This window comes from Larimichthys crocea, chromosome XXIV, assembly GCF_000972845.2.
Source record: "Larimichthys crocea isolate SSNF chromosome XXIV, L_crocea_2.0, whole genome shotgun sequence".
NCBI lineage: Eukaryota > Metazoa > Chordata > Actinopteri > Sciaenidae > Larimichthys > Larimichthys crocea.
This window is the reverse complement of record NC_040034.1, coordinates 13,642,262-13,656,011: the sequence shown is the minus strand read 5'-3', so window position 1 is coordinate 13,656,011 and position 13,750 is coordinate 13,642,262. Positions and strand designations below refer to the sequence as shown.

The following is a 13,750-nucleotide window of genomic DNA, read 5'->3' as shown; positions in this document are numbered from 1 at the left end:
AGGGGAATGGGAAGAATTTCCTTTTTTATATAAGACCTGAATACACCGAAGCTTGTTTGGCTTCAGTGAGCAAGGCAAGTAGAGAAAAAGTGTACTTGACCAAAGAATCAAAAGACTAACATAAAGGGTTTTTTTTTTATGAGAACCCACAATGAATGGTAAAAACACTGCCATGCTATTTGTGCTGTAAGCCCTGACGTGAAGTGCCTGGATTCTGTTTGACCCTTCATGTTTTGTTTCGTCAGCTCCAGAGGCCTGTGTGCCATGCCAGAGGGGTCCCATTCTGCTCTCCACCAGGGCCCAATGGGGGAAGGTAAGATCGGTGCAGTTATATTCTGTGTGACCTGTAATTACTGCCTATGAATTGACCAGTTTCATGACATGTAGTCTTTAATAAGTCTGGTTATTCCTCAAGGTATATCTGGTTACTCAGGACAGCGTGCTAACAATAACATAGAAGTACAGCAGAGGTGAATGGAAAAATGCTTGAAATGGAAGAATAGAGGAAATGTCGAGGCTTTGAGAGGCAGAGCTGAGAGAGCAAATGAACTTCCCTCCTACAGTCCAGACTGGCAGAGAGGCTCTTTGTGTGCCTGTGGAGCTCGTCCAAACTCCTTTCATACAGCTGAAACCCCCGAACACTCGCACATCAAACCAGAATATGTCAGAATCACACATGAGTTGATGTAGCCAGTGGTGCTGACCTTGTATGCTGGGGGCCACTCAAATTACATATTATTTTAGTGTTCATTATCTTGAGTCACAGAGCCACGGCATTGACACAGGGCCTCTTTGTATCTGTTTGCCTGCTCTGTCCCCCCCCTACCCTCCACGCCTCCTCTCTTCTCTACTGAACACATTTGGCACTGGGCTTCCACTTTGGCTGAAGAATACCAGTGTGTCAATGGTTCCCTTTTTCCTCTGCGCCTGTCTCTTTGGTTCAGCTTTGGCCAGAGGAGGCCTTTGGCTGGGGGAGACGTGTGCCGCCCTCCTGAAAATTTGTGTCTCTATTTCCTCAAAAGGCCACTCTGCACCAACTACACGTTCTCACAGCTCATTTCTCAGCTCAGATGTCCAGTGCGAAATCATCTTGGCATGACAGAACACCCACTTGCAGCTGAAACATTCTCAGACGAATGATATTTGGAGTTAAAGTGTGACTGCGCCTAGCTCCCCTGCTGCGTCTGGGTGGATGGTAATTAAGGGGCAGGGCTGCTGGTAATGCGTTATCTGTGCGAGGCGATGATTGGACGTGGTTAACAGGCAGGAGGAATGCACATGGTGAAAGGAAACCATCTTTTTGGTCAAGGTAAACAATAAAAAAAAAGTTGTGGTGAATAACCAGGTCCAAATCTTCTGAAAGTGTTTTGAAGTGAAAAGAAGCTGTAGCACCCTGTAATATCCAGACAAAATCAGCTTAAGGAAAATATTTCAGCTCTGCTCCCAGATGTATTTGTCAGCTGTTGAAAGGTTTTGTTGTCTTTCTGCACTTTGAATTCCCCTTCCAAGAAGAACTGGATGACAGGAACATACACAAGACACCCTCATAATTTCAACCTAAAGGTTCATTGCCATGGTGGTATGTGTTAAGCAGCATATTAAAAATCCTTATATAACACATGTGAAAGGTATCAGGTTAATATGTCTACCCGCCTGTCAATCCGACGACAGTGGCTTAGCAGATCTGAGGCAGCGTGAAGCATCTCTTTCAAAGATAAGAGTTTCCTCTGACCTACTTAACCCTCAGGCAGGAATGTAGCTGTGTGTGCAGAATGTACAGCTTTAAAGGGTTTTTTTGGGGGGCTCATCTCCATTCACCGCAGCTTTTCCAGACCAGTGGGCATAGGGTTGTGTAGATATATGATGGCAGGAATGGCCGTGTCTCAGAGTGAGCTTATCAGTGGACTGGGAACTCTTTCTCTGTTTAATTGTCCGTGGCGTTAATCACAGGGCGGCCTCAGGTGAGACTGCAGCAACTCCTGTTTTTTTCAAAGTCATGCACACTCCTCCTTATCGTGCACGTCAACAACATCTTACTTGTTTTGTGTGAGTTTAAATCATTATATAACACAGCCACATTCACTGTATTTCATTTCATTGTTTTGCTCAGACTCCCGTACTCCTCACAAAAGAATTTATTTCAATGTAAATGATTTTACAGCCTCGTACAATGACATTCCTCCTAAAGAGCTCTTCCGCCACATTACACACATTAGTTACAGGCTCCCTGCTCTGGGTTTCCTCTTGGACGGCCTCTTAGAAACTCATTTGAATCAATAAAACACTTTATCAGCTTCCTCCAATACACTTAACATTCAGCTGGTGTTTTGTAATCAGACACGCAGTGCGATGCGATATTTAAGTGACGCGGAAGAGGTGGCGGCAAACACAATAGCATAGCAGCTTAGTAATGTTAATTATATGTTATTGTAAAGGCTTATGTAATTTATGCTGGGTCTTGTAATTTATTCCAGCACGACAAAACATATCTGTACACAAAAGACAAGTAAGGAAGTGACAAAGCAAACTGTCAAATTCCTCATTTGACTGCTGTGTACAGTAAGTGTTGGTGAGGCCTAAACTAGAGGATAAACAGCACCACGCCCTTTTATAACACTTCATGTAATCAACAGCTTAATGTGAAGTAAGGGAAGTTCCTCCCTGAACTTCTCCCCTCCACACTTCACACAGCTGTTCTGCCACCAGCCTGTGTGGACTCGGCAGAGAGGCGCTAAGAGGACATCTCTTTGGTTGTAGACTATCAAACTGGTGGAGAACTTTACAATGGACTCACACCTCCAGGGCCCAGATGGTGTGTGATGTCCAGAGGAAATGCAGAGTTTTGAATAGATCCAAAGTTGCCTGTGTGATAGGTCCTGAAGGGCTCTTGAAGGGGGGGCTTGTTAGTGGAGGAGTTTCTTAAGTGGATCATCACATGCCTATGCACTGAGGTTTGCTGGCACAGCTGGATCCTTTAAGAGCCATGGTCGAGCACAGCAGAGGTTCACAGGATTAAATTTGAGCTGTTTTGGGGGGAGTTTTGTCCTATTTACTTTGAGCATCATGCCTCTTCAGTCTCATTCTCCAAGTGATTTCATCCTTTCCTCCATCCTGTATTTTGCTGTAGTAACATCTTTTACAATCATGGTTGTGCAAGGTTTACACAAGCATTTGAAGAAACTAAAACATCTAACAAAAGAAATGTGATGTTTAACTATGCTCAGTAAATATGTGAAATTTGTAGACTACACAAAGCACAGTTAGTTTCACTTTTAAACTCCAGAATTCCCCCAAAACGTCCCAGCGTAATGGTTTGACCTTGGCTGTTGGTGAGGAATGCAGGTTTGGTTTGTGTGTGTGTACTCAGCCTCTGTTGTCTGCTGCAGTTTATTTACCGACCTTCAGGCTAATTATTAACATGGCATTAAAAAGCTTCTTGTGAGGCCAAACACAGGTATAAATCAAACTATGCTGTACGTATGAAGGACTTTTTTGAAGTAGAAAATCCTTGAAGTGACCTAAATTCTTTCCTCCATCCAGGGATAAGAAATCAATCCAGGCCATCAGTTTCAGTGTCTAATCTCCAGTGTTCTGACTCATGCTGTTTGATAATGGTCTCTGAACACTCGGGGGCTTAATCCCTGGAGGCACCCTTTATGCTTGTGCCTCCTGGCCTCCTGAGGGGCAGCCATTCAACGTTGCCAGGTGGGGAGGAGTTTTTCCCAAGGGGATCAGTGCCATACTACCTCCTCCCCGTCTCCCAACAGTCACCGGGGGAGGAGTTGAGTACCAGAGGTTGTGGATGGGTGTTGAAGATGGAAATTCAAAGTGGATCTTGAGGGGCGGAAGGGCTTTATTAAGATGTGCTGCAAAACATGAGTCTTTCTTTATCCCCCAAAGGAAACAGGGTCACACACTCTGAAAGAGTTAGCAGATTAGCCATCAACTCAAGTTCAAGGTTTGAAGTTGTTTTTTTTTGTTTTTTTTTCTTCCTTGTGTGTGTGAACATACTAATCAACCAATTAGGAACAAGGATTTTCCACCTTGTTACATGCTTTGATGCGGGAGGTATAAGTTCTCTTTATGACCAAGAAAAACATGTGGAAACACAGCAAGAATGTGCTTTGAGCATGTTTTTTCACAAGGAAGATAAAGCCATGTCGCAAGAAATGTTGTATTACTGAGGGGAATTAAGTTATAGATGCATCACAAGTTACCAGCACTTGTTAAAAAGGGTCTTGTCCTAAGGGGAGTGAAGTAATGTATGAAGCTGCGAGAACAGTGCCAGGTACCCTCTCACAGTCTTACTCAGTCATTGCTCATGCAGTTGCAGGTATAGTTTGAACTGGTGTTCAGAGAAATATCACAACGTGGCCTAAGATGTGATTCATTGTACGTTGGGTTCAAATTTATCACCGTTTGATACATGAGTCAGTGTGAATCAAGCAGGAGTGGCTGTGTGAAGGGTTACTAACAGATCAGGTAAGGGCTTGTTCTTTTGAGTGGGATGTTTTGTCTGCGGTGACGTCACTCTTACTCTTACTGTTGGTTTTTATATATTTAGTAAAATTAAAAAGACTGACATAAAGACATACTTGCCTCAGGCAGCAAACTATTTAGAGGACTGGCCTTTTTTCCGCAGAACCTCTGTTATCTGCGATCAGTTTTCCAGTAGAGATAGAAAGTAAGCCATTTTCTGATGCTAAGAGCTCAGTCAGCTTTAGAATAAGCATTTGCATGACGGACATAGATACAGGCTATGTTGTTCCTGTTTCTTTGCCCCTGATTTGGTTAGAAAACAAAAGGCCACAAGGCAGACAGAATAGCACAGGAGGAACTTCAGCACAAACTCTGAGTTATATTTCGGTTTCATAGGCAAATTCAGAACTAAGTTCTCCTGGAATAATCGTAAAGGTGTGTCTCTGTCGTAGACAGCTTCTCTTTATCTGTGTAGTGCACACTCATCATTCCTCATATTGAAAGTCTTGTCACAGGAGCTCGAGGGAGGAGGAAGATGATGCTTTAAATCATCTAGGACTTTAACACCATGGTCTTGCTTCTTGCTTTGGTGGACGAATCTGGTTACTGCTGTCTTTTAAGGTAATAATAAGTGCTTTTATCAATATTCTTACTCTATTAAAAATAGTTTAAACATATGATCAGTTCAGCTTGACAGAGGTTATTATTATCTGTTGGTTATGCATGTCAACTTGTCCATCGTGCACCATTATTTCTCAACGTTGTTATTACCCTTGTTTGTTTCCTAATCTCCTGAGTCAAGTAGACCTTATGTGTTATGCAATGTACTGTATACAAAGATCTTTTTACTGTCTTCCTGTCATCATGGCATAACAGAAGTTGGTTAATGTATACGGGGCAGTTTTAGTTAGATAGATACATAGATAGATAGATTTAGACGTCGGAGAAAAGTATACTAGAGCATGTCCTGAGTAGAATTTGCATGGAGGCTGGTTTGCATGAACTCATGTGAAATGCAAGTCACAGGGTTTTGCAATCAGCAACTAACGTCATAGCTGCGTGCTGTAGCTTATCATATTCTCAAAGAAGTTGGTAATGTTTAGTTAGAAAGCATGCCAAGATTCTTTTTACGCAAGCGCGAGAATATTCTTTTATAAAGGAATGCTTTGTGTGCCGTACACCAACAACTTCAGAGAGACACAGACACAGATCATCTCTGTTGTACATGTGTCTGTAGCCTTTTTAGAAAGGTTAATAACCAGGTGTTTGGGTATTCATTCCAGTGTATTCATCTCCTGCACCACCTTATTAGGCACCGCCTGTCATTCATATAACCATGATGTCAGAGGCGGACAAGTTTATGAACTGTCTGCACTGTTAACAGCATGATAAGCATGATAACCGAAATAGAAACAAGTGTAGACTTCACATTATTAGTTCTAGACTGATTAGTCATCGAGCCCCTCGGTGAGTGAATGTCCTGTCTGCTTTAAACACTGAAACAGACTGAGGCATTTACCCTAAATCACGTATCACGTGTCTGACATTTCTTTATCATTCATACCCCTCACACTCACAGGTTTAATCATAAAAAAAAAAAAATCTTATTTGACTTTTTCTTAACCTCCAAAATCACTTGTACAACTATTTGGTTACAGGTTGTATTAGAGTCTGCCAGCACTGCATTAAAGTGAACCACTGTCCAGGGGATTTGGATTCAGGGAAGTAACAAAAGAAAAGAGGAAGGTCATGCCTGTAGCATTAACACACCTTTGTCTGTAAATGTTAACCTCGGCTTAACAGCCAGGAAACTGGAATTCAAAGAATTACAATGAGGGGTTTGGGAGGTTTTTTTTTCTGAAATTCCAGCCATTTTTCTTTTAGCAACATTAGTAATCTGTTCACACACAAGCAGTCTTACTGTTGACTTTGTAGAAAAACTGCAGTGAGTTATTGAGGTTGTCTGAAAAGTAGTCCAAATACTATACTATCTCTCTCTCTCTCTCTCTCTCTCTCTCTCTCCCTCCCTCTCCCTCTGTGACTTGGTTAATGGTTATGTCTGTGACTTAACAACTGTACTGACGCAGTGCTGAAACAAAGGAGAGTGCTGTGTTTTGTTGAGGTAGTATACTGAAATTGTGGTGTGTGAATGTGAAAATCCATGGCTTGGCTGAAATGGAAATTTGGTTGGGGACCATATACTTAGATGAGGAACCATACACTGTGTAGGTTATGATTTAACAGGTCTGTCCACTGAGCTGCTGAGAAAGAAGTGGCGGAGATTTTTTTATTTCTGAGTAGATACAAATATACTGCTTTCAAATTGTAGATATAAAGCAGTTATTCCCTCACAACTGACCTGTATACCAATTTGAAGTATTTGCAAATAAATACACAGCTGAATCTGACTTTTACTTACATGTCTATAAAGCTTTAAATCTTTAAAGAACAGTTGTCAGTTATATGAACAGTAATTTAACGCTGACAGGTGAAGTGAGCCTTCAAAAGTGTAAGTTTGTGTGCAGATAATATATATGTAGCTTTTTCTGCAGAAAACAGATGGTTTAGACTAGTGCGCGCTGCTCACTGCCACTCCTGTTATGGTGGTTTCTTTTTATAGACCTTTCACTGCAGGAATTGCCAAAACATCATTGGCATTTGGGCTTTAAAGGATGAATTCCAAGCACTATTTTTCCTACTAATAAAGTTAATGGTAACAAATTTGCCCTTTAAGCAGTCAGAAAGCTGTGCTTATCTTTGATCAGTCTCTGTTGCTCACGGGAAAAGTGCTTGAATGTGACAAGGCGTTTAGTTTAGCACAGCATATTAATTTTTCCATTGTTAACCAGTGGCAGTGGCTGTTACCACAGTAGGGTCCTCAACAATTATGCCACCCACAGGCAAACAAACCATGACACAGCTGACACAAAGTAAGACAATGGTAAGCCAAAAAAAAATACAGCCTAACTGTGCTCTCTTTAAGTGAAAACTTAAAGGCTAAATTTGATACCAGACACTTTACAGTCCTCCACATCTGAGCATGGTGGCACAGCAATGGGCATGGCTCCGCCACTCCGAGATCCCTCAGAGATTAGTTATAAATGTTTGCAGATGCCGAAGAGACTCTGTGGCACCAAGCACTCTACTTTCACACTCACTCTATGGTTATAGTTGCTTATTATTCAGTATATTGAGAAACCATCAGAGCTGGGGAAGAACAATGACATAGATGCATCAACGAAGTAGAGAGATCACGAGTCGTCTTGAGTGACGGGTGGAGTGGAAACACTTTGCACCACATCGCACGGGACCAGGCGCTCAGCTTATCTCAGACCTGCGTGATGACCAGGTCATTTGCATTCCTCTGCACGGCCTGTTTGAAAAAAACGTCAGCGAGTGGTCCATCAGCACTGTTTTCCCCTACCGAAACATGTGGTGTGTGTGGTATCAGCCACAGATAATGACTCAGTATCTGAAGTGGTCAATCAAAGCTCTGGTAGGAGCTGAGTTGGAGTCAAGTGCGTCCTCAAGTCTTCAGATAGTATTCCCACGCTACCACTGTCTACTTTTAAGTACAGCTCCGACTTGTCTTGTTTTGGCACTCAGGATGTGCGTCAGGAGATATAGGTTATGCTGCTGAGTGATTATGCATTAACTAGGAGAGTGTGGAAACTGTGCAAACATGGCGTTTATTTGTGCTGTTCCTCCCCCCTCCCTTAAACTTGGCATTGAGTGCAGTCTGCAGCACAGCAGCTTTATTACAGAAGGATGTTGGGTGTGAGGAAGAGAAGGAAGGAGGAAGCGGGTTTCACATACCAGACACACCAAATGTCAAAACCAAATGTAAAGGCAGAAGCGGCAAAGGAAGCGGACGCCTTGTTCTAATTCGTAGTGGTGTAGTGAGTGTAATAGCTCACCGCTACACTCCCCTTACACCATCAACCCTGTGATTTGTCAAGGAGCGTAAACAGAGTTTTCTCTGGTGGTCAGCTCCTGCTTGCCAGCTCATCTGTTTCTCCCACTGAGGTTTTGCATGGGAACTGTGTTGTTGGGGGATAGCTTGGTGTGGATTGTGTAGCAAGTTGTGCAGCGTGAACGAGGCTCTCATGAGCTCAGTACTGACTCACGGAAAGTTTCAAGATGCCAGAAGGTGTGTGTGTGTGCGTCTGTGTGTGTGCGTGTGCGTGTGTTTGTGTGTGTGTGAATAAACTGAAAGGCGGTTTGATTCTTCTTGTGGAGCCCCATCCAGCTGCATGTCACACTTATTTCAAGTCTTCATAAATCACTAACTTTGAGCACTTCCCATGCTCTTATGTGAAATATTTACCCCGTTTAACATCCAAGTAGAGCCATAAAAGTATGTTCTTTATAAAACTGAATGTGGGAGATGAGTCAAGTCAGTGAATACGGATGTCGATAGTGAATGAGTTTGGTTGCAGCCTCGAAATATAGTTTTCCATACCACATCAGGTTCATGATGTTCAGTTGTGGGCTGCTGCCCAATGATGCGCATCTAATGACGAACATATTTGGGTCACAGGCTTGTCAAAACTGGTGAAAGAGAGCGAATTTCAGGCTCATGACATAAGCTCCATCTGTGGGCTATCAACACCAAATTATGCTCTCCATCGCTACTTGGCAATATCACTTACTTGAGTCATTCTGCTTAATGGTGGTTTGTGCCTCATAGAGTCAATTACACAACAAAGCTTCATTTCTTTAGCTGGGCAAAAACAGTTTTGACCCCTTTGCCCTACGAATATTAAAGGAAATGGAGCTGCACGGTGGGCACTCAGTGCTCCATTCTCACACACCACCATGACTTCATATATTTAGGAAACGCTTATGAGGAAAATTTCCCCATTTGTCCAGGAAGGATGTGAAACTGAATATGGATTCCATTTCTCTTAAATTCAAACGTGGCTCAATAAAGACAAGACATATAAACAAACCTCCTGGTCCCCTTCCCCGTTTTTTCTTTTTTTCTTCTCATCTGTTTCCCCCCTCTATGTTTTTCCAAGGTTCAGCCTTTAACCGTCAGGAGAACAAGAGGAAATGGCTGGGTTTTCCACAGAATATGTAGTGTTTTAATTTAGGCCATGTCAGTAGTGATTTGAGAGAGGCCTTTTACTGTAAACCACACCTCTGTGTAGAAACAGTGCTGAGCTGTTTTTTATTGATTTCTGGACCGTAGTCTGTTCAGCATCACTAGAATTATATTTATCTTAAGTTGTCGCTAGATGTGTTTTAAAGTAGTCGTAGCTTTGCTGTTATGGCGAGAGAAGTCATCAACACTACTTGAAAGTGCATCTGGTTTGTAACAGCGTTATATAACTACTAACTGTTAACAACAGGGACAATAAAATGCCTACAACACCGTGCCAACTAAGATGAAGTGTAAAAATAAACATCTAATAGTTTTTCTGAACACTCAGTGTGTCGTTATACTCTGTTAAGCTAAACTGCAGCTGCACATTCACCAGTAAGACTCCTTACAGCTTGGCGGCGTATATGCAGATGTGGAAATATGATTCATTACAATGGCGCAAAATAGCAGGCATAATGAGTTTCCTACAATAAAGTATAAAACTGAAACCAATCCCTTAAAATAACTGTTGTTTTAAAGTGACACTCAAACTAAAAATGTTTTTTTAAATATGAAACACTCCTTTTAGGGTGGTCTTAATAAGTTTTGTATTTTGGAGTGACTCTTTAAAGATGTCAAAGCTGTTCTACTGTCTCATTTCTGACACCTACCTTTTGTCTGTGTTCCTCTCACCTGTCCCAGAATCTCCTCAGCTGTCCTCGCCCCTCTCCACCAGCGAACATGACCAGCCAAATGTTGACTCGGGTCCAGACTGTTACAGTCGGCTATGTGTGGACCCACTGGATGGAGAGGGTGAACGTCCAGTGAGCCTGGTTTCCACCCTGTCCTCTGGTTCATCCCGTGATAGTCGCAGCCTCTTTGGTAGCACCGTAGCCCTTCCTTCCTCCACCACCCCACCCATACAGAGCGAGGAGGACATAGACTTGGAGCTGAGCCCAGCTGGAAGCACCGGAGAGCAGGCAGGGGACCAGAGTCCCACCCTCACAAGCTCCAAGGGCCGCTGGCAGGAACGGCTGGAGCCCAGGGTGATCAGCAACCAGTGGAACAACAACGCCACCTCCAACAGGAAGGCTAGTGAAATCTCTCACATCCCAGCCTCGCCTGTCATCACAGACGCCATGGCGCCCAACCCAAAGTTGACCTACGTGGACCGCGTTGTCATGGAGATCATTGAGACGGAGCGCCTGTACGTCAGGGACCTGCGCAGCATTGTGGAGGTGATTGGATGTCAGGGTTATGCTGACTGTTCTCAAATTGAATTTTCCGTTACAGTTAGTATTTTTCACTTGCAGCCAAGTATTCACCGTGAGCCAACTATTTGATATTATATAGAGAGTAAATCAACAGTATTCTGTGTATTTAAAGCACATGTTAAACTTGGATTAATATACCGCTATGACTTCATGTCTGTAGAACTCTTTGGAGGTGATTTACTGAATTCGGCCAGCCAGGAGCCAAAAAAAGGGGGATTGGATTGGCTGCAAATAACGTCTACTGTGCTCCAAGCAGCTGTTTGTGGGCATAAATGAATCTGTTACTTGTATAACATTCAGTGGATTTTTCTTTGTCTTCTCATTACCGGGATCCATTCTGATTTCCTGCTTTCTAAACAAAATTGGTCAGTTGGCAAAAATGCATACCTGACATCTGGCGATTGTGTGCTTTGTTTATAGATTGTAGTGTTGTATATAAACAGTTCTGTATATTTACAGTGCAGTGAAAGTTTACAGCCCCTCTCCTGGGATTATGGACATATCTGGAGTTCAAACACACAATCCAAACTGGGACACGGTGCAGGTTATTCATGGCCGAAATCTTGAGCTTTGTGATCTTCCTTGAAGATGGTAGAAACCTCATCTCAGAGATGTGAAGCATGGAAAATGGGGCAGCGATGATTTTACCACTCGACAAACCACTTACATCTTATCACATCTTTTACCTTTTGTAGTCTGGAAACAACTTCCAGACCAAGAAACCTCCGTGGCCCCTCAATCTTAGTTCTTGTATAGAAACAGAAGCGCTCTGCTGTCAAACAATCCCCCACTGCACTGTTGGTAATGTCTTTAACACGTGAGGCATTTCTGAGACCGACTAGCAATAAACCAGCGAGCACCTCTCCTCACCTTATCTCCCGACTGTGTTGCTGTGTTGGCGTCTGGCAGTTGCAGTAGGAGGGAGCCCATCTCTCATCGCAGCTTGAGTAACGACTTGCTCCTGACAAACATTTCCAGGACTTCTAACTATTTCATTTGACAGGAGCTGCAGCCCAGCCTGGTCTGGCCACGGTTGCACAGGCCCTGCAGCAAGCTCCATCCTAGCCTGAGCTCTCAGGGCCTCCCAGCCAACACAAACACCTCCATCTTTGCGCCAACTGAAGGAATAACACAGATGAAAGGAGGCCAATTATTTTTTCCATAGGCTACAGTCTGGGAACCCAGTCTAGCACAGATGTAACCTCTATCTTTTTTATTACAGTATGACTTCCATCAAATTGATTCCACGCAGCTGATTTTAATTTCACGCCAAGCCTCTAATCTGACAGAGATGTGAGAAACTCTTCCTTCATTTCGGCATTGTTTCTTCAGCAAACTAATCCAAAGCATCCACTTGATATTAGCACCGAACTCACAAGCAGCTGTTGAAGCTAAGTCCACTCCAATCCTTTAGATCTATTCTGTCACTCGCTCATGAATTTCACTCTTTAGCTCTCAGTCAATGAAATCAAAGTTTTGAGAACAGCTGTCTGACCCAGCTGGTCTCACATGTCTAAATACACAACACCTGACCTGAACACACCCAGAATAATCATACTCAACATTGTTGAAACAAGAATGTGGTCAGTGCTCACGGGATTCAGAAAGACCCGGTTGAAACATATTCCTCAGTATCATTCTTGTTTAACACTTTTTGACTTGACCCAATAAGAGTATTACAAGCACAACACAGCTGCCCTTTCTTTAGAGCACAGCTTGTGGCACTATAAACCAGGAGGCTACATGCATAGCATGCGATCTCTGACACTATGCGAAAGGTCACGTGTTTATGCTGTTAACACCAGTGGTGACTTTTTCTATAGGAGACTATGAGACGCCCTGCTGACTGCAAGTCAGCATTGCTCTCACAGCACTGGAATTCTCCATCCATGACCGGCTGCAGCGCCGTAGAGCAATGTGATGACTCTACTCTTAATCTGGGCTGCCCGGAAGGCCTGTGACTGTGTTTGTATTTGCACCACATCATCTTTGTGTGTGTACATACTATTTACTGGTATCTTCTTTATATAGTCGCTTGTGTTTGTCTCTTGTCAACTTACTCCTCCACTTGTTTGGAGTTGTTTGTATGCCACATGAGCGTGCAATTGGCGAAGAAGGAGGGGCAATCATCCAGATGTTGGCATAGTTTTAGATATTTTTATCTACTTCTGAATACTCCTGGGGTCCGTGGGGATCCGGGTCCTTGGAGTGGAACAGGCTGTGCTGATGTTTAAGGTCTGGGTACACTAAGACCTCTCTTCCAGACAGTCACACTGACTTCATTGGAACAAATCCTTAAAAGGATTCGTTAAAGAACACATAATGGAGAGTGAATTACTGTACTGATCCGGCTTTATTTGAAGCCTTGAAGTCGTGATGCAACACTTTTTTATTTACAGTTTATGCACAGTAGACCACAGTATGACCGCAGTCTGTGGTCAAACCAAATCTGTTATGAAAACTGTGCACATCATAGAGCATATTAAGGGGACATGCATTTTTTTGTTTTTCTATATACATGCTCCCTCTACTGGTAAGAATTAGGCAGTGTCTGTATGACACTTCACTTAATATGTCACCTAATGTTGACGTGACATTTTATAACTTCATCTTTTATGTATATATTATTTTATGTGTTTTATTTCAGAATGAATAAAATATATCTCAGCTTAGTTAACCCATACTATATAATTACACCAACAAATACATTTATACCGCAATTGTGCTGCTATACAAGCTGCAATCTGTCCATACTGTTAAAACCATATATTTTATACTGTGTATATACTCTATATTTATATCTGCACTATTATTTATATATTCTTATACATATGTACATACTCTGCACTCTACTGCCTTTTTGCACTTTGCACTGGTTAGATGCCAAACTGTATTTCGTTGTCTCAGTAGT

The 13,750-nt window shown here is 42.6% G+C and overlaps 1 protein-coding gene across 6 annotated transcripts in view; it reads left to right on the top strand.

Moving 5' to 3' along the window:
- Window positions 1–13,750, top strand: part of LOC104924797 (pleckstrin homology domain-containing family G member 3) — a 30,291-nt gene that overhangs the window by 5,401 nt on the left and 11,140 nt on the right. For all 6 annotated transcript variants that reach the window (XM_010738255.3, XM_027274834.1, XM_019275163.2 and 3 more), the window contains 2 exons: window positions 246–313; window positions 10,268–10,803. In XM_010738255.3, coding sequence (XP_010736557.3) covers window positions 265–313; window positions 10,268–10,803 — 585 coding nt within the window. In that variant the 5' untranslated portion in view covers window positions 246–264. The remainder of the gene's footprint in view (window positions 1–245; window positions 314–10,267; window positions 10,804–13,750) is intronic.